The sequence below is a fragment of the Panthera leo genome, chromosome D2 (genome assembly GCF_018350215.1).
Source record: "Panthera leo isolate Ple1 chromosome D2, P.leo_Ple1_pat1.1, whole genome shotgun sequence".
Lineage (NCBI taxonomy): Eukaryota > Metazoa > Chordata > Mammalia > Carnivora > Felidae > Panthera > Panthera leo.
Genome location: NC_056689.1, coordinates 33390855 through 33413021, shown reverse-complemented (window position 1 = coordinate 33413021; position 22167 = coordinate 33390855). Strand labels below are relative to the sequence as shown.

Here is a 22167-nt window from a genome sequence, read left to right as displayed (position 1 = left end):
CCGGGTAGCCTGTTCTTCTCCCATTTGTCTGTTTTTTTTTTTTTTTTTAAGTTTATCTATTTATTTTGTGGGGAGGATGGGCAGAGAGAGGGAGAGAGAGAATTCCAAGCAGGCTCCACGCTCAGCGGGGAGTACAACACAGGACTTGATCCCACAACCATGCAATCATGACCTGAACCAAAATCAAGAGTTGACCATTTAACTGACTGAGCCACCCAGGTGCCCCCCTCCTCCCATTTATCTGTTTATATCTGTATTTGCACAGCTTGCATATTGCCTTCATTTGCTCATTTTTAAATGTATACAGTTGTGGTTTATTTGAAAACTATGACAAAAACCAAAGTCTTTTTGTCCTATTGGTAGTCGCTAAGCAGGTATGCTTCCTCAAACCCTCTATTCTATTTGTTCTTTCCTTCACTTGATTTTCTTCTCTGTCACCATCATTTTTTCTTTCAACTTGTCTAGCCTTTCTGGAAGAGGAGGGTGAGGAATGTCCAGTATCCTAGCTAGCATTAAGAGAACAATCCTGCCTTGGGCACAGATGACTTGGATGAATTGCTTTGAAAATTGAACATTAGGTGGTAATTACTGTTGCCTTATGCCTCCAAGGAATCCCTGTCTAGTAGACGAGAGAGACATAAAATACAAATAAATGTAGCAGAGTGAGGTCAATGCTGTGAAGGGGTGTGTCCACGGTAAAGCAGGTTAGGAGATGCCTAAATAAAAAGTAATCAACTTTGCCCTGAGACCTGTCAGGAAAGGATTCACAGAATAGCTGTGGCTTGAGCTTGAAGGCTAAAAAATTCTCAAAGTGGAGGATTCAGAGTATTTGAGTCATAGGTAACATCACAAAAGCTTGGAAGCTTGGAAGCATATGGGATACACAGAAACTGCATATAGTTCGGGAACGGATGCTAAACTGGTTAAGGAACAGAGAAGCAGGAGGTGAAGCCAGGGATCAATAAGTTCCTAGTAGCGGAGTTGGGAATATGGATGGAGACCTTGTATGCCACAGAAAGAAGTTTTGCCTTTTCTATTATTAGCATTTTGGAAGCAATAAATTTAATTATTTTACACTGGGGAATAGTATGATCAAATCTACATTTTATGAAAAACACTGATAACAGTGTGTCAGTTGGGTTAGATGCAGTGAAACTGGTGATGTTAACTGGTTATTACATAGTAAGTAGGAAAAGGGGGCAAAGATTAAGTTTAAGGCTCAATGACTGGGTAGCAGGTAGTACCAGGAAGTGGGACAAGAAATACAACACAAGCAGATTTACTGGGAGGTAGGTGATATTGAAATTACTTTTGAATATTAGCTCTTGTGGGATTTTTCTCAAGAGTGAGATCTGAGCTGGAGATGAGATTTGGGGAGCCATAAGTGCATATAGGCATACCTTGGAGATACTGAAGATTTGATTCTAGACCACCGTAATAAAGCAAATATCAAAATAAAGTGAGTCAAATTAATTTTGTGGTTTCTTAGTGCATATACAAGTTATATTTACACTATACTATACTCTATTACATGTGCAATAATAGCATTATGTCTAGAAAAACAATGTACATACCTTAATTAAAAAATAGTTTAGGGGCGCCTGGGTGGCTCAGTCGGTTGGGCGTCCAACTTCAGCCCAGGTCATGATCTCGCAGTCCATGAGTTCGAGCCCCACGTCGGTCTCTGTGCTGACAGCTCAGAGCCTGGAGTCTGCTTCTGATTTTGTGTCTCCCTCTCTCTGGCCCTCCCCCACTCACACTCTGTCTCACTCTCTCTCAAAAATAAATAAACATTAAAAAAATTTTTTAAAAAAGTTTATTGCTGGGTGTTTGGATGGCTTAGTCAGTTGAGCGTCCAACTCTTGATTTCTGCTCAGGTCATGATCCCAGGGTCATGGGATTGAGCCCTGTGTCAGACTCCACACTGAGTGTGGAGCCTGCTTAAGATTCTCTCTCTCCTTCTGGCCCTCTCCCCAGCTCACACACACTCTCTCTCTAAAACAGAAACAAAAACAAAAACAAAACCTAAAAACTTTATTGCTAAAAAATGCTAACCATCATCTGAGCTTTCACTGAGTCCTAGTCACTGATTACAGATCACCGTAACAAATATAATTAACAATAAAAAAGCTTAAAATATTGTGAGAAGTACCAAAATGTGACACAGAGACAAGTAAGCAAATGCTATTGGAAAATGGTACCAACAGACCTGTTTGACACAGAGTTGCCATGAACCTTCAATTTGTAAAAAAAAATAAAAATAAAAAAAGCAATATCTTTGAAGCTCAATAAAACAAGATATACTTGTAGATATACTTAACTAAACTATGGTTATAGATGGAGCTGCTGAGGAAAACATAAGTAGAGAGAGAAGCAAGCTGGTGGTAGAACACTATAGAAATACCAACATTTAAGGGATGGATGAATAAAAGAATTAAGGAGATAAGTGAATTGTTAAAAGAGCAAAAGAACCAGAAGACAGTGGTGTCACAAAAGCTAAGGGAAGAGAATTTTAAGAAGAAAAAGTAGTCAACATTGTCAAATATTCCTAGGAGTTATGAAAAACAAAAGCTGGGGAATGGGAAGGGGAAGGGGAAATTGGAACGAGGCGGTCAAAAGATACAAACTTCAAGTTACAAGATAAACAAGCACCAGGCATATGATATACAGCATGATGACTGTAGCTAACACTGTTGTTTGATATATTTGTAACTTGTTAGGAGAGTAAATCCTAAGAGTTCTTACCACAAGAAATTTTTTTCTTTTTATTGTGTCCATGTGAGATGATAGATGCTAACTAAACTTACTATGGTAATTATTTTACAATATATGTCAGTCAAACCATTAAGCTATGTGCCTTAAACTTACACAGTGATGCACGACAGTTATATCTGAATAAAACTGGAGAAAAAGAAAAACAAAATTTGAAAAGTTTTCATTGGATCTGAAAATAAGGAGGTTATTAACTTTTACATAGCAGTATCATTGGACTAATGGAGAGGATTCAAATTATAATGAATTGTGGAGTAAATGAGTGCTTAGGAAACAGATAAATATAAATTCAGGAAGCTGGGGGACGCCTGGGTGGCTCACTTGGTTGAGTGTCTGACTCCTGATTTCAGCTCAGGTCATGATCTCAAGGTTTCTGAGATCAAGCCCCATGTCAGATCTCTCTCTGCTTAAGATTCTCTCTCTCTCTCTCCTTCTATTTTCTTACCCTCTCCTGATTGTGCACTCTCTCTCTCTCTCTCTCTCTCTGAAAATAAATAAATAAACTGGAAAAAGAAGTTGGAAGATAAAAGGAAGAAGTAGGAAAATAGTAGCCAGAAATTATCAAGGTTTTCATTTTAAGCTAGAAATGCTTTTAGCATGTCCATTGGTTTGGGAGAAGGAGTCAGCAGACTGGGAGAAATTAAAAATAGAAGGAAAGAGAGAATAATTGATGGCAAACCCAGGGTATATACAAATGGGAAAGAATCAAGAAGTTAGATGGAAAGATTAGTCTTGCAACAGAGAAGGATGTGATGCTTCTTCAGACTGAAAGTAAAGAGATACAGTGGATACAGAAATAAACTATATCAGTATGGTGTTCAAAAGCTGAGGTATCCCTGGCCCGATGATTTCCATTTCCTCTGCGAAGTAATGTGTTTACTGGACAATGAAGGGAGTAAGGGTTGAATGAAAAGCTTGAAGAAAGAAAATTTAGACACTGCATCATAGTATTATGGAATGTGTTGCTAAACAAGGACAAATACATAGATTACTGAGTATGAAAGGCCTTTAGCTAAGACTGAATGCCAAAGACTCTGTGGCAGCTCAGATATTTCTGTGTGTATGCAGTCTTCTTCTGGACCAATTAGCAGCTCCTGTAGGACTGTTTTAATTTGGGAATTTTCAGGCCAAGTGCAGGCAAAGGACAAGGTGCCTGGGACCTGAGTTTGCTGGTGAGAGTAGTATGAGTGGATTATCATGAGGTCGGGTATTACACAGTTGGGAAAAGACAGGTATATTAGAAATGAGGGAAATAAAGTCAGAGTAGTTTTAAGGGGATTAAGTCACAAAAAGATTGAAGGCTTATAACATAGGTTCTTGGAACAGGATATTAGAGGTAGAGTATTTCTGGTTTAGGCACTGTAGTATGTTGCTGGAGGAATTTGGAGGTCAAGATCATCAAAATCAAAAAGAACAAAGAACAGAGACATAATCTCTAACCAGGAGCTTTCTTTGGCCCATCTCAAATTAAGCTTTACTCTCTACGTCCCTTAGCAACTCTACTTGTTAATGTCACTGATAATTTTTTTACTTCTAAATTCTAAAGAATTGGAGGTCTTCCTTGGCAGTAGCTTCTGATCCTGGAGATTACTTATTATACTATAACTGCTTTCCTGGATGGCATATAGGACATAATATTTTTCTGGGTTTTTCCCTACCTTTCTGACTATTTCTAAAATGTTTCCTTTTGGGGATATATTTATATATCCCACTGAAGGTACAAAGGTAACTTCCAAAGCTTTATCCTTAGTCTCCTATTTTTTTGATGTTTGAAGATTCTAGCTAGTGCTTACCAACCTTTTTCATGTCATGGCACCTAAAAATGATAATATTCATCCCATACACAAGAGAAAATTAAGGAAGCTGTTTGAGGTCAAAGGAGGCTTACTTAAGGATTTTGACTGCCCTAAGTGTTGAGGAGGAGAGTTCTGTTCTAATTAATTTTTACTCACTTCCATGAGCTTAGATTGTTGGTATTCATATACCTGACTTTCTCTTTCATCCTTGATATGTCTCTCTTGGTTCACTCTTACTCTCTTACTATGTTGAACTATAAGAAACTCCAATGTCATTTTCAACCTCGTGACTGAGGTCTCCCATCTAGTTTATTTTTATAAGACTCTCTACTTGTAATTGCTTTGTTTTGTCTAACTAACATCTTGATGTTGACAGACCATGCCAGATGATGTCCAACACGCTGTTTCAACCATTTATACAAGCAATGAACAGCTTCGACTCTTTGCATTTGAAGCAGAAGTCAATGAGAACTTTGAAATGGCAGCAGTGTATTATGAAGAGGTAATTAAAGGTCTTTCCAGTAGTTGTTATTACTATTATTTGTGTAATATGGGTATAGCAAATAGTAGTTTTTAATTATTTAAAACCCATCAGGACTGATGAGAGGACAGACACATAAATCAATAACATAGAGTCTATAAATATGTCCACACAAATAAGGCCACTACATTTTTGACATAGATGTAAAAGAAATTCAATGGAGAAATGACAATCTTTTCAAAGAAATGGCTTTAGAATCATTGGTCATCCATATGCATAAAATGAACTTTGACTTAAACCTCAAACATTGTAAAAAATTAACTTAAAATGGACCACACATCTGAATCTAAACCATAAAACGATAAATATTTTAGAAGAAAACAAAGGAGAAGGTCTTCATGATCTGGAGTTAGGTAAAGAGTTCTTGGACATGACACCAAAGCATGATACATAAAAGAAAAATATGATAAATGGAACTTCATCAAAATTAAAAATGTGTGGTCTGTAAAAGACACTATTAAGAGAAAGAAAAGGAGAAAATATCTGCAAGACATATATCTGACAAAGGATTTATTTGTATCCAGAATATTAAGAACTCTTAAAATTCAACAATAGAAAAACAACTAAATAAAAATGGGCAAGAGATTTGAACAGATATTTCACTAAATATGATAAATAAGAACATGAAAAGATATTCAACATAATTAGCTATTGTGGAATGCAAATTAAAACCACAATAAGATGCCACTACAACTTATTAGAGTAACTACAATGAAAATGCTGACAATACAAAGTGCTAATGAGGATACAAAGCAACTGGAACCATCATACTTTGTCAGAGGAAATGCACAATGATAACGTCATTCTGGAAAATAGTTTGGCAGTGTCTTATACATTCACCATATGACCTACTCCTGGATATTTACCTTAAAGAAGTAAAATCTTATGTACATGAATGCTTACAGAAACTTTATTCATAATTGCTCAAACAGAAGCAACCCAAATGTTCTTTAAAGGGTGACTAAATAAACTATGGCTTATCCATATAATCTATTCAGCAATAAAAGAAATGTATTACTAATACAACAACTTACATGAATTTCAAAGGCATTATACTGAGTGAAAGAAGACACTGTCAAAAGGTTACATACTGTATGGTGTCATTTATATGATATTCTTTTTTTAAATTGAAGTATAGTTGAATACAATTTTGTATTCAACACTTTAAGGTGTACAATATAGCGATTTGACAATTATATATATTACAAGATGCTTACCACAATAAGCATAGCTACCATTGGTCACCATACAAGTTATTATGACATTATTGCCTACATTTCCTGTGCTGTACTTCTCATTCCCATGACTTATTTATTTTATGACCTGTAGTCTGTATGTGTTAATCCCCTTCACCTATTTCACCCATCCTCCCACTCCTCCTCTGACAACCACCAATTTTCTATATTTATGAATCTGTTTCTGGTTTTTTGTTGCTGTTTGTTTTGCTTTGTTTTTAGATTCTACATATAAATGAAATCATATGGAATTTGTCTTTTTCTGTCTGATTTATTTGTCTTAGCGTAGTGCCTTCTAGGCCCATCCATGTTGTTGCAAATGACAAGACTTCATTCTTTTTTATGGCTGAATAATATTCCATCACACACACACACACACACACACACACACACACACACACACACACCACATTTTCTTTATCCATTCAGCTATTGATAGACACTTAGGTTGCTTCCATATCTTGACTATTGTAAATAATGTTGCAATAAACATAGGGGTGCATATGTTTTCGAATTAGTGTTTTGGTTTTCTTTGGGTGAATACCCAGAAGTGTAATTACTGGGTTCTATGATATTTTTATTTTTAATCTTCTGAGGAACTCCCTGCTGTTTTCCATAGTGGCTACGCCAATCTACATTCCCATCAACAGTGCACAAGGGTTCCTTTTTCTCTACATCCTTGCCAATACTTGTTATTTTTTGTCTTTTTGACACTAGCTATTCTATTTTCATTTCCCCGAAGATGAGTAATGTTGAGCATCTTTTCAAGCATCTGCTGGACATCTGTACATCTTCTTTCAAAAAATGTCTATTTAGGTCCTCTGTCCATTTTTAATCATATTATTTGTTTTTTTGGTGTTCAGTTGTGTGGGGGTGGGGGGATGGGCAAAACAGGTGAAGGGGATCAATAGGTACAAACTGCCAGTTATAAAATAGCATGTCTTTAAAGGTCATTCATGTCATAGTATGTATTAGTATTTTATTCCTTTTTATGGCTCAGTAACATTCCATTGTATAGATAGAGCACATTTTGTTTATTTGTCCATTAGGTGATGGGTATTTGACTAATATCCACTTTTTGACTATTATGGATAATGCTGCTATAAACATTCATTTATTGTTTAAGTTTAATATGGACATATGTTTTTAGTTCTCTTGGGTATATACCTAGGAGTGGAATTGCTAGGTCATATGGTAACTCTATGCTTAACTTTTTGAGGAAATGCCAAACTGTTTTCCAAAAGGTTGTACTCTTTTATATTCCCACTAGCAATAGATGAGGGTTCCATTTTTTTCATATTCTCACTAATTCTTATTATTATACATCTTTTAAACAATTATAGCCATTCTAATGGGTGTGAAGTGGTATTTCATTGTGGTTTTATTTTGCATTTCTCAAATATCAAGTTATTTTGAACATCTTTTCACATTTATAATTTTTTAGTAGGAAAATATGTTCCAGATTTTTTTGGAATTAATGTTCTAAATTAATTGACAGAGGAATATTCAGACTATAACAACTTCAAAACATTAATCTATATGAATCATATGTTATGTCTTTATGTCCTTATTTCACTTTGCATATGTTCTCAAAGTTCATCCATGTTGTAACATCTGTCAGCATTTTCTTCCTTTTTAAAGCTAGCTAATATTCCATTGTATGTATATACCATAGTTTGCTTATCCATTCATCTGTCAGTGGGCACTTGGGTTGCTTATACTTTTTAGCTATTATGAATATTGCTGCTTTGAACATGGATGTACAAATATCTCTTTGAAACTCTGCTTTCAATTCTTTTTTTTTTTTTTTTTTTTTTTTTTAATTTTTGGGACCGAGAGAGACAGAGCATGAATGGGGGAGGGGCAGAGAGAGAGGGAGACACAGAATCGGAAACAGGCTCCAGGCTCCGAGCCATCAGCCCAGAGCCCGACGCGGGGCTGGAACTCACAGACCGCGAGATCGTGACCTGGCTGAAGTCGGACGCTTAACCGACTGCGCCACCCAGGCGCCCCAACTCTGCTTTCAATTCTTGTGGGTATATATACAGAAGTGGGATTGCTGTATCACATGATAATTCTATTTTTAATTTTTTGAGGAACAACCATCTGTTTTACAAAGTGGCTGCACCATTTTTACATTCCCGCTGTTTACAAGAGTTCTAATTTCTCTGCATCCTCAACAATTGTTATTTTCTGTTTTCTTGACCCTGGCTCTCTTAATGGGTATGAGGTGGTATTTCATTGTGGTTTGATTCCCTAATGATTAGTAATGTTGAGCATCTTCTATGTATTTTGGCCATATGTAGATCTTCAGAGAAATGTCTATTCAAGTCCTTTGCTTATTATTGAGTCAGGTTGTTTAACTTTTTGGTGTTGAGTTTTAGTAGTTCTTTATATATCCTGAATATTAACCCCTTACTAGATATATGATTTGCAAATATTTTCTTCCATTCTATGAGTTACTTCTTTACTCTGTTGATAGTTTCTTTTGATGTACAAAAGGTTTTTTTTAATTAAAAAAATTTTAATGTTTATTTTTGAGAGAGAAGACAGAGCATGAGCAGGGAGGGGCAGAGAGAGAGAGAGAGACAGACAGACAGACAGACAGAAGCTGAAATAGGATCCAGGCTCTGAGCTTTTAGCACAGAGCCCAATGGGGAGCTTGAACCCACAAACCATGAGATCATGATCTGAGCCCAATTCAGATGCTTAACTGACTGAGCCACCCAGGTGCCCTGATGTACAAAAGTTTTTTAAAAGTTTTTGATGAAGTTCAATTTGTCTGTTTTTTCTTTTGTTTCCTGTGCCTTTGGTGTCATATCTAAGAAATCATTGCCAAGTCCAGAATCATGAAGCTATTGTGACATATTTTCTTCTCAAAGTGTTATAGTTGTTATAGTTTTAGGCATTAATATTTAGGTCTTTGATCCATTTTGAATTAATTTTTATATATGGTGTTAAGTAAGGGTCCAAGTTCATTCTTTTGCATGGGGATGCAGATATCCAGTTTTCCTAGCACTGTTTGTTGAAAAGTCTGTCCCTTGCAGCTGCTCTGGAAAACAGTGTGGAGGTTCCTCAAAAATTAAAAAAAGAACTACCCTATGACCCAGCAATAGCACTGCTAGGAATTTATCCAAGGGATACAGGAGTGCTGATGCATAGGGGCACATGTACCCCAATGTTTATAGTAGCACTTTCAACAATAGCCAAATTATGGAAAGAGCCTAAATGTCCATCAACTGATGAATGGATAAAGAAGATGTGGTTTATATGTACAACGGAATACTACATGGCAATGAGAAAGAATGAAATCTGGCTATTTGCAGCAACATGGATGGAACTGCAAGGTATTATGCTAAGTGAAATACGTTAGTCAGAGAAAGACAGATTCCATATGTTTTCACTCATAGGTGATCCTGAGAAACTTAATAGAAGTCAATGGGGGAGGGAGATGGGGGGAAAAAGTTACAGAGAGGGAGGGAGGCAAACCATAGGAGACTCTTGGATACTAAGAACAAACTGATGGTTGTTGGGGGTGGGGGAGAGGGGAAAGTGGGTGATGGGCATTGAGGAGGGCACTTGTTGAGATGAGCACTGGGTGTTGTATGGAAACCAATTTGTCAATAAATTATATTTTTTAAAAAAGCCTGTCCTTACCTCTTGGATGGTCTCGGCCCCTTTGTCAAAAATCATTTAACCATAAATGTGAGGATTTATTTCTGAGTTCTCTATTCTATACCATTGTTCTATATATTTGTCTTGATACCAGTACCACACAGATTATATAGTTTTGTAAGTTTTGAAATTAGGAAGTATGAGTCCTCCAGTTTTGTTCTTTTTCAAGTTTGTTTTAACTATTCAGGGTTCCTAGAGATTCCATGTAAATTTTAGGATGGGTTTTTCCATTACTGCAAAAAATATCATTGGGATTTTGATAGAGATTATATTGAATCTGTAAATTTCTTTGGACAGTATTGACATCTTAATAATATTAAGTCTTTCAATCTATGGACATTGGATGTGTTTCTATTTATTTATGTCACCTTTAATTGTTTCAACAGTATTTTGTAGTTTTCACTTATTATGAGATGCTTCTTTTTCATATGTGTACTTAAATTTATATTTGCCATCTCAAGACTATGACAAAAATGATTATAGATGAATCTTTAAAATGAACTGTAAAATGAATCTAGGTTTCCAAGTAATTGGATAAGCTTATGGTAACCAGAACATTGACACTAGGAAGGAATGAGTTGAAAATTTAATTTTTAAATCATTCCAATATTTATTCACCACATATTATAAGCCAGAACGGTGACTGTGCTAGACATTCAGAAATCAGTGGTAAACAAAAAATGACATAGTTTCTGCTTTCATAAAACTTATGGTATTTGTGGTTTTATGTGCATAAAAATATGACATACTGTGCAATAATCTTGGTCCTCCTAATGCTTCATGTGATAGAGGTTGGTCCGTGAGCCCCAGAACTTGGAACACTGGCTGGACTACGGTGCCTTCTGCCTCCTAACTGAGGACAACATCAAAGCACAGGAGTGTTTTTGGAGAGCCCTTTCCCTCAACCAGAATCATATCCACAGGTATGGGTGGAAGATACGTGAAGAATGAGTAGGAGCAGATAAGCTTCTGTATGAAATTTTCTTGGTTCCATGACTGACATGGGACCATATTGTTAATCACGTTGCTGGTCTCTTCTCAGCCTGTTGCTGTGTGGTGTCCTGGCTGTCTTGATGGAGAACTATGAGCAGGCAGAAATTTTCTTTGAGGATGCTACTTGCTTGGAACCAACTAATGTTGTAGCCTGGACTTTACTTGGTATGGTATTTTCCTGTGATATGAATGTGTTTTTTTCCATTATAAGATTCTCCCTTTCTCTTTTCATTCTCTAATAACTCATCATGTAGTTCTTAAACTTTGGTAAAAAATTTGGAAAGGCAAGTGAAATGTTGCAATTCTTTAGTATATGGTGGTAGAAAACCAGTCACATTTATTTTAGCATTTTTCTTTCTTCAGGTTTGTACTATGAAATTCAAAACAATGATATTCGAATGGAAATGGCATTTCATGAAGGCTTCAAACAACTTCAGGCACGAATGCTTCAGGCACAAGTAGCGAAGCAGAGGGGCACTGGTACTGTAGAGTACATTGAAGAAGGAGGGAAAGTAGAATCCAGTTTAGGCCCTTGGGGAATCACTAATGGTTCTGCAACAGCAATGACGGTGGAAGCGGAAGCAGCAGCAGGTAGGACCAGGAAACGGAGACGATGAGTGGCTATTAGGAAAATTAGTGGCCTTATGAATAGGAGCTGGCAAATTGTAGGTACTTGGCAAATATTTGTTAAATGAGTTAGTAGATGGAGTTTTGAGTTGTCCCAGGTACACCAAGAAAGACTCCTTCTAAATATTTCCTCATTCATATGTTTGCAAGTGTGAAGTTTTCACTGTTGCTATTCAGGTTTTTGAATCTTAGAGAATTTACTGTCTCTGTGTATGCATAAAAAAGGTATCATTGTAGCAGAGTAAATTTCTTTCATTATCCCATCACTTTCTTTTCCAACACTCTCAATCCCTCTCTTGTGGTTCTTAAGTTTATTTATTTATTTACACACACACACACACACACACACACACACACACACACACCCTTTTTTCCCTGTCCTTCATTGCCATTCTCCTTTCCTCCATTTTAGAGAATCAATCATTCTAATGTGTTTAACCTAATATGTGGGTTTTTGTTTATGTGTTTCTTGCATATGGTATTTTGTTTATATGTTGTTGCGTATTATTATTTTGTGTGCATGTATTTTTAACAGTTTGTCTGAGATGTAATGGACATTCATAAACTGCACATATTTAACACATACAATTTGATATGTTTGACATATGAACACACCCATGAAAACATCACCACAATCAAGGTAATGAACATATCCCAAATCTCCAAAACTCTCCTTGTGCCCATTTGAATCTCTTTCTCTTGCACCCATTTCCAAACAACCACCAAGCATCTGTCACCATCAGTGACTTTGCATGTCTAAAATTTTAGAATTCTAGGAAATTTCTAGAATTTTCTGATTTATTCTTTACCAACATATATATTATTTATCAACTTATACATGATTGGAATTGATTTTGACTTGAAAGTTTGACAGAACTCAACCATAAAACAACAAGAGCCTGGGTGGTTTTTTTTGTTTGTTTTTTGCAGGAGGTGTCTACCATTTCATTTTCTTAATATTTAATGTATTTGTGTTCTGTATTTCTTATTGTGTTATTCATGGTATTTTATACTTTCTAGGAATTCATCTAGGTTTTTAAATTTTATTTAATTTTTTTATATTAATCAATTATTTTTTAATAGACTTATTTTTTAGAGGAGTTTTAGGTTCATAACAAAGTTGAAAGGAAGGGTTAGAGATTTTTAATATACTCCTTTCCCCTACCCATGTGTAGTCTCTCTTTTTATTAACATTCTTAATGACATTTGATGAGGAGTATCTTATCATATGCTTATGTGCCATTTGTATATCTTCTTTGGTGAGGTGCATATTAAGGTCTTTGGCCATTTTTTTTTGTTTTTACTTTTTGATTTTAGAGAGAGAGAATGAGATCAGAGGAGAGGGGCAGAGAGAGAGCACAAGAGAGAGAATCTTAAGCAGGCTCCACATTCAGCATGGAGCCTGATGCGGGACTTGATCCCACGATCCTGGAATCATGACCTGAGCGGAAATCAAGAGTCGGACACTCAACCTACTGAGCCACCTAGGCACCCCTTTGGCCAGTTTTAAATCAGGCTTTGTTTTCTTATTGTTGAGTTTTTTTTTTTTTTTTTTTTTTTTTTTTTAATTTTTTTCAACGTTTTTTATTTATTTTTGGGACAGAGAGAGACAGAGCATGAACGGGGGAGGGGCAGAGAGAGAGGGAGACACAGAATCGGAAACAGGCTCCAGGCTCCGAGCCATCAGCCCAGAGCCTGACGCGGGGCTCGAACTCACAGACTGCGAGATCGTGACCTGGCTGAAGTCGGACGCTTAACCGACTGCGCCACCCAGGCGCCCCTCTTATTGTTGAGTTTTAAGAGTTCTTTGTATATTTTTAATTTAAAGTATAATTGATATATAACATTATTTAGTTTCAGGTATACAACAGAATGATTCAATATTTGTATGTATTGCAAAAGGATCACTACAGTAAGTTTACTCAGCATCCATCATCACACACAGTTACAATATTTTTTTCTTGTGATAAGAACTTTTAAGATCTACTCTCTCAGCAACTTTCAAATATACAATAGAGTATTATTAACTATAGTCACCATGCTGTACATTACCTGACTTGTTTATTTTCTAACTGGAAGTTTGTACCCTTTGACTACCTTCACCCAATTCACCTACCTCTTATACCCTGTATCTAGCAACCACTAATCTATTCTTTATGATTTCAAGGCTCTTTTTTGTGTTCTTGTTTTTTTTATTTAATATTCTACATGTAAATGAGATCATATTGGGTTTGTCTTTCTCTATATCATATCATACCTATATATAATATAGGATATTATAGCATAACAACATTATGCTAATATTATATAATAATATCCTCATGATGCATCCATGTTGTTACAAATGGCAATAGTTCATTCTTTTTTGATGGCTGAATAATATTCCATTGTATACCACATTTTCTTTGTCCATTCATCCATTGATGGATACTTAGGTGGCTTTCATGTCTTGACTACTATAAACAATTCTGCAATGAACATGAGAAGGTATATATATCTCTTCAAGTTCTTATTTTCATTCCTATGGATAAGCCAGAAGTGGAATTGTTGGATCATATGGGTATTTCTAGTTTTAATTTTTTGAGGAAACTCCATACTGTTTTCCATAGTGGCTGCATCAATTTACATTCCAAACCACCGTGCACAAGGGTTCCCTTATCTTCATATCCTCACCAACACTCATTATTTCTTGTCTTTTTGATAATAGCCATTCTAGCACATGTGAGGTGATATCTCATTGTGGTTATGATTGGCATTTCCCTGATGATTAGTGATGTTGAGCATCTTATCATGTGTCTGTTGACCAGCTAAGACGTCTTCTTTGGAAAAATGTCTATTCAGATCCTCTGCTCATTTTTAAAATAAAATTGTTGTTTTCTTTGCTATTGAGTTGTAGGAGTTCTTTATATTTTTTAAACATTAACGCTTGGGGCGCCTGGGTGGCTCAGTCGGTTAAGCGTCTGACTTCGGCTCAGGTCACGATCTCGCGGTATGTGAGTTCGAGCCCCGCGTCGGGCTCTCTGTGCTGACTGCTCAGAGCCTGGAGCCTGTTTCAGATTCTGTGTCTCTCTCTCTCTCTGACCCTCCCCCCGTTCATGCTCTGTCTCTCTCTGTCTCAAAAATAAATAAACGTTTAAACATTAACGCTTTATCAGATGTATGATTTGCAAATATTTTCTCCCATTCAGTAGGTTGCCTTTTCATTTTTTTACAAGTTTTCATTTGTTGTACAGAAGCTTTTTAGTTTCATAGAGCCCCAGTTGTTGATTTTTACTTTTGTTGCCTAACAGTGTGTATCTTGATTATGGTAGTGATTAAAAGAATCTATAAAATGGGATAAAAATGCTTAGAACTACATACACATATACACACACATACACACACACATACACACACAAATGTATATGAAAACTGGCAAAAATAGATGAGGTCTTTAGTGCACTAAAGAGTTTTGTACTAGTGTCAATTTCCTGGTTTTGATATTATACCATACTATAGTTGTATAAGATGTCACCATTGAAGAGAGGCTGGTAAGGGTACATTGGAACTACATGCTCTGTATTTGCAACTTCCTTTGCATCTATAATTATTTCAAAATAAAGAGTTAAAAAATCCTTACAAGTAGCAATTGTGAGCACTTACATGAAGTCTTAAAATATAAAGCTCCATGTAAAATGACAACAACAAAAACTACCCAAAAAAGCTAATATTCAAAACTTATTACTTCTTTATTATTTTACTATCATCTACACTGTTGAAGTTATTTATATCTAATTGTACTCATATGTAGAAATATTATATAATGGTATGCTATTGTGCATTTCTTCCTAACTCTTCATTCAGTGATGTAACATTGGTTTCTTGAAATCAGCCATGATTGGGGAATTTATATCATAGAAATCAGTAAACACTACAAATCAGCCTTCTCACATAGCCAAAAGCCAATTGTTGAACATTTACCAGCTCATGACTCAATATATAGGAAAATTTCAAGTATTTGTAATTTAAACAATACACTTCTAAATTTTTTTTTTTTTTTTTTTTTTTTTTACATTTATTCATTTTCGAGAGACAGAGAACAAGCGGAGGAGGGACAGAGAGAGAGGGAGACACAGAATCTGAAGCAGACTCCAGGCTCCGAGCTATCAGCACAGAGTCCCATGCGGGGCTCCAACTCACAAACTGTGAGATCATGACCTAAGCTGAAGCTGGACGCTCAACCGACTGGGCCACCCAGGTGCCCCTAAACAATACATTTCTAAATAACCCATATGTCAAAGAAGAAATCACAAAATAGTTCGAACTGAATGTAATGAATCACACAACAAATCAAAATTGGTAAGATGAACTAAATTAGTTCCCAGAGGGAAATTTATAGCTTTAAATACTTCTATTAAAAAAATAAGAGGTGTGCCTTGGTGGCTCAGTCAGTTAAGCGGACTTCAGCACAGGTTGTGATCTCCTGGTTCATGGGTTTGAGCCCTGCATCGGGCTCTGTGCTGACAGGTCAGAGCCTGGAACCTGCTTCAGATTCTGTGTCTCCCCCTCTCTCTGCCCCTCCCTGCTCTCTCTCTCTCTCTCAAAAGTAAATAAACATTAAAAAAATTTTAAAAAAGAAAAAGAAAAGACAGGGGAACCTGAGTGGCTTAGTTGGTTGAGTGTCCAACTCTTGATTTTGGCTCAGGTCATGATCTCACAGTTTATGAGTTTGAGCCCCACATCGGGCTCTGCACTTGGGATTTTCTCTCTCTCCTCCCTCTCTCTTTCTCTTTCTTAAAATAAATAAATAAACTTAAAAAAAAAAAGAAAATAAAAGACAAAACTTCAGGCTACCCCATTCCTTCCACAGACTCAGAAAATAGAAGAGGGAATACTTCCCACAGTTTAACCATAGTTATTACTGTGATATTCAAAGTTAGACAAACCCATCCCAAGAAATGTACACACCAATAGCCTTCATGAACCTAGACACAAAAATTCTTAACAAATATTAGTCCATGAATTTCAGCAATATATATAAAAGGTAATATATCCAATTGAAGTAAGTTTGGTCTTACATTTGAAAATTGATGCAATTTACCACTAGAATAGTTAAAATTTTTAAAAATGATAATACTAAGCTATGGCAAGGATGTAGAATAGCTGGAACTCTCAAACTTTTGGTGGGAATGCCAAATGCTAATAGCCACTTGGAAAAACTGGCAGTTTAAAAATAGTTATACATGTGCCAGCAATTTCACTCCTAGGTATTTACCCAAGAGAAATGGAAACATTGCAATTTGTACACAAATGTTCATAACAGATATATTTATAACAGGCAAAAACTGGAAACAATCCAACTGCTTATCAGTAGATGAATGGATAATAAATTTTTTCTTATGTGCACAATCAAAAACCACTCAACAATAAAAAGAAACAAATTACTGATACACACACATGGATGAATCTCAGAAACATTATGCTAAGTGAATAAGCCAGATGCAAAAGAATAGATACTATATATTCCATTTAAATGAAATTCTAGAAAAGGCGAAACTAATCTGTATTGACAAAAAAGCAGATTAATGGTTGCCTTTGGATGGGAGTTGAGGATTACCTTCAAAGAACACAAGGGAGCTTTCTGGGGTAGAAATCTTTTTATCCTGATTGTGACAGTGAGTACATAAGTGTATACATTTGTTAAAATGCACTGAAGTATATACTCAAAAGGGAGCACTTTATTATATGTAAATTATACCTCAGAAAAGTTGGATATTAATATTTTTCACTAAGATCATAGCTTACTCCTCAATCATTAGTCTGAGTTATTTAACCACTCTCTCCTTCCTAAAATACATGTTCGATTGCCTCCTACATCTCCCAACAGTTTGGGTTTCCTTTGTAAGCTTCTCTTTATTATTACACTCATTAGATGTACTCATTTCCCAATAATATAGTCATACTTTCTAAGAGCTCACCTGCACTCACAGTTTTCCTTTTACTACTGATGACTCTCAAATTTCTGTATTTAGCCCTGACATCCCTCCGGAACCTAGGAGCTGGATTTCTCTGCTAGTAAACTTAACTCTTCATCTCTCAAATTGACTCTGCATCATTCACTATATTAGGCACTCAAGTTCATGATCTGAGTCATCCCTGCATCCTCTTACTTTCTGTATTGAACTTCTGGCATCCTTCTATCAGATTAATTCTCAAGACCAGCTGGTTCTCTTTCAAAATGCTCCTTGCATCTTCCCTTTAAATTTACATGACTCTTTATTACCAAATACCAAGATTGTTGTAACAGCCCTATTACAAACCTCTTTGTCTCTGTCTGCATTTTTTTCTTCTTGCTATGTAGCACTGCTAGAGTAATCTTCATAAAATACTGCTTTCATCTAATAATTTTTCTGTTCAAAACTTTTCATTGTGTTCTCCTTTTGTCTACAGAAGAAAAATCCTAGCATTAAAATATCAGTACAGTCTAGCTCCAACCTGTCTTCCCCTTCATTTTATTTATGTAATCCTCAATACTCTTTAAAATAATTAGCTCACTAATGCATCTGACTCTTGATTTCAGCTCAGGTCATCTCATGGTTCGTGAGTTCGAGCACTTCATTGGGCTCCTTGCTGAGCGGAGCCTGCTTGGGACTCTCTCTCTGCCCCTCTTCCTCCCCTCTCAAAATAAATAAATAAATAAACTTAAAAAAAATTAGTTTTTGGGGCTCCTTGGTGGCTCAGTCAGCTGAGCAAGCGAGTTCAGCTCAGGTCATGATCTCGAGATTTGTGGGTTGAGCCCCGTGTTGGGCTCTGTGCTGACAGCTCAGAGCCTGGAGCCTACTTTGGATTCTGTGTCTCCTTCCTTCTCTCACTCACTCCTTCCCTCTCCCACTCATGCTCTGTTTCTCTCTCCTCCTCTCTCAAAAATAAACATTAAAAACTGTTCACTACTTCCATGCTTTTGCCAATGGCATGCTCTCAGCCTTAAATACCCCTCCCCCTCTACCTATCCAACTTCTACCTATTTTTCAAAGCCATATCTTTTAGAAGAAGGGTGACTTCTTCTAATTGGGAGTCAGTTGGTACTGATCATTTCCTGCCTGGCACTGCTTTTTTAAAAATTTGTCAAACATTTATTTATTTGAGAGGCAGCAAGACATGTTCTGGAGCTTCAACCAATTATTTAACTTCTCTGTGATTCACTTTCTTCAAAGGAGCATAATGAATGTTGTGAAAAATAAATTAGATTATACAATAACGTTTTTAGTACAATTCCTGGCATACTGTCATGCTCAAATATAGCTACTTATGATGATGATGATGATGATGGTGATTTTTGAACACTGAGATAAAATGAGTAGAATTCCTGTCCTTCAAGAGTTTTAATTTAATCTAAAAATATATTAACTTTCTTGACATGCTGGGTTTAGAAAATAACTTTTATGATAGGTATTTGTTTGACATTTTCATGACTTAGGCTAGCAGCAGGGTTGGACTAGGGGTCCTAGTTATAGAAAGCTGTGCTATCAGTTTAGCTTGTACTCTTCAAATTATTCAGAAATATAAAAAGTTTGGGGCACCTGGCTGGCTTAGTCAGTGGAACATGGGATGCTAGATCTCAAGGTTGTAAGCTCGAGCCTTGTTGGATCTAGAGATTACTTAAAAATAAAATCTTTTTTAAAAAAAGAAATATTAAAGGCTGCAAAAGAAGTCTGTCCTTGCAATATTTAGGTAATATGTTTCTTATGCTTTGAAAATAATTATATTTTATCTCCTGTAATAACCTTTTAATATCCAATGTAGGAAGGTGGGGTTTTTTTCTCATTAAAGTTTAATCTATTTAGGACCAAGAGATCCATCATACATTCTAGATGACTTTCTTGAAGAATCCTCCAAACTGCAGTCTGATTCACGAGAAAACATTTTGTCCCTACAATATCAAGATCCAACTATCAGCCAAAAACCATCCAATATACTTGTCAAAGACATACCAGCAAAGAAAGGTACTTAGGAATAAAGATTTCCACTTGCAAGAAGGGTGTAAACAAACTAGACAATGATGAAAACACTTATGATTACCAAAATGGTGATCTTAACTTGTGTGAAGTTGATTAGTCATATCACCTAAGTTCCTTCATATGAGGCTAAACTCTGATAATCCAAATTCAGTAGTGTAGCTCTTTCCATAAGCAAGGTTTTATATTATCTCAGAGAAGTAGCTAACTACAGGCTTATGATTTTCTTTTTTCTTCAAGTTTATTTATTTTGAGAGAGAGAGAAAAAGAGAGAGAGAAGCAGAGAGAGAAGTAGAGAAGGAATTCCAAATAGGCTCCGCACTGAAAGTGTGGACATGGCACTCTGTGGAGCTCAAACCCACAAACCATGAAATCATGACGTAAACTGAAATCAAGAGTCAGATACTTAACCAACTGAGCCACCCAGGTGCCCCCAAACTTAAGATTTTCAAACAATGATCATTTTAGAATATCTACATCACATTCAGGATGATCTGCATACGTTAAAAAACCATTTCATTTGTTGTGACTTGCATTTGGAACCACCAGTAGACTAACCTTGAGAACTTTTGAGATCTTTAGGGACCATTGCTATAGAGGAATCTATTGCTTTTCAGGTTATAACCTCTCTCATAGATTAGAATAGTCTCCTTGCTACATTTGTATGTCTGAGCTTCCGACATTCTTTTCCTTTATGTCTAATCATCTATTCTTTTAATATAATAATTTCAGAAACATCAAAATGTCAAGATTCATCAACCTTTTTGCATCCCAGCCCTTATGGTGTTTCCCAAACTCCTGCCACCATCTTCATGGAGACCATACGCTTCTTGATGAAGGTCAATGCTGTGCAGGTCAGAATATTTGGAAAAGGGCAAGTAGATAGAAAGATTTTAGCGAAATGATTATTCAGTGGTATCTTTCCAAGCTTTAATATTATGATACAAAAATCAAATATGCTTTTGAGGGCACACTGTAGGCCCAATGGTGTGAATATCCAAATGTGAACCACTCTCATCATTCATGATGAAAATGCAAATTGAGATAGTATCAAATTGGCAAATAATATTACCCACTTTCAGTGAAGTAGCAGTGAAATGTACCTCACTATACATCTGCTCCCTGAAGAATACTAGCAGACCAAAATCAGGCTCTAAAGGCACATGTAGCCTAATATCACTTTATTATCGGAATTCATATTATATGAGTGTTGGGGGTTAACAGAAGGCTAATTATACCCTCATTCCTCTCTAGGTTGTAAACAATTGGAAGCAGATACACAGTGCTATGTGGGGAATAAAAATATTAAAGTTATTACTTGTAAAACTGGGCTGCAGGGGTGCCTTGACTCTTGATTTCGGCTCAGGTCATGATCTCACAGTCATGGGATGGATCTCCACGTTGGGCTCTGTGCTGAGCATGGAGCCTGCTTAAGATGCTCTCTCTCCCGCTCCCTCTGCCCCTGCCCCACGTGTGAATACAGTTTCTCTCTCTCAAAATAAATAAATAAAATCTTTTTAAAAAATGGGCTGGAGAAGCCCTACAAGAGATCCTAAGGGGGATCCTGTGAGACAAAGTACCAGAGACATAGCTACAAGCATGAAACCTACAGACATCACAATGACTCTAAACCCATAACTTTCTATAGTAACACTGAATGTAAATGGACTAAATGCGCCAACCAAAAGACATAGGGTATCAGAATGGATAAAAAAACAAGACCCATCTATTTGCTGTCTACAAAAGACACATTTTAGACCTGAGGACACTTTCAGATTGAAAGTGAGGGGATGGAGAACTATTTATTATGCTACTGGAAGTCAAAAAAGCTGGAGTAGCCATACTTATATCAGATAAACTAGACTTTAAATTAAAGGCTGTAACAAGAGATGAAGAAGGGCATTATATAATAAGTACAGGGTCTATCCATCAGGAAGAACTAACAATTATAAATGTCTATGCGCCGAATACAGGAGCCCCCAAATATATAAAACAATTACTCACAAACATAAGCAACCTTATTGATAAGAATGTGGTAATTGCAGGGGACTTTAATACCCCACTTACAACAACGGATAGATCATCTAGACACATGGTCAATAAAGAAACAAGGGCCCTGAATGATACATTGGATCAGATGGACTTGACAGATATATTTAGAACTCTGCATCCCAAAGCAACAGAATATACTTTCTTCTCGACTGCACATGGAACATTCTCCAAGATGGATCACATACTGGGTCACAAAACAGCCCTTCATAAGTATACAAGAATTGAGATCGTACCATGCATACTTTCGGACCACAATGCTATGAAACTTGAAATCAACCACAGGAAAAAGTTTGGAAAACCTCTAAAAGCATGGAGGTTAAAGACCACCCTACTAAAGAATGAATGGGTCAACCAGACAATAAGAGAAGAAATAAAAAATATATGGAAACAAACGAAAATGAAAATACAACAATCCAAACGCTTTGGGATGCAGTGAAGGCAGTCCTGAGAGGAAAATACATTGCAATCCAGGCCTATCTCAA

At 36.3% G+C, this 22167-nt stretch overlaps 1 protein-coding gene across 7 annotated transcripts in view; it reads left to right on the top strand.

Moving 5' to 3' along the window:
- CFAP70 (cilia and flagella associated protein 70) overlaps positions 1 to 22167 on the top strand; it is a 101815-nt gene that overhangs the window by 55443 nt on the left and 24205 nt on the right. For 6 of the 7 annotated variants that reach the window (XM_042907502.1, XM_042907503.1, XM_042907504.1 and 3 more), the window contains 6 exons: positions 4945 to 5070; positions 10809 to 10942; positions 11062 to 11177; positions 11376 to 11603; positions 19463 to 19621; positions 20366 to 20487. In XM_042907502.1, coding sequence (XP_042763436.1) covers positions 4945 to 5070; positions 10809 to 10942; positions 11062 to 11177; positions 11376 to 11603; positions 19463 to 19621; positions 20366 to 20487 — 885 coding nt within the window. The remainder of the gene's footprint in view (positions 1 to 4944; positions 5071 to 10808; positions 10943 to 11061; positions 11178 to 11375; positions 11604 to 19462; positions 19622 to 20365; positions 20488 to 22167) is intronic. The other variant, XM_042907507.1, reaches the window with a different exon arrangement.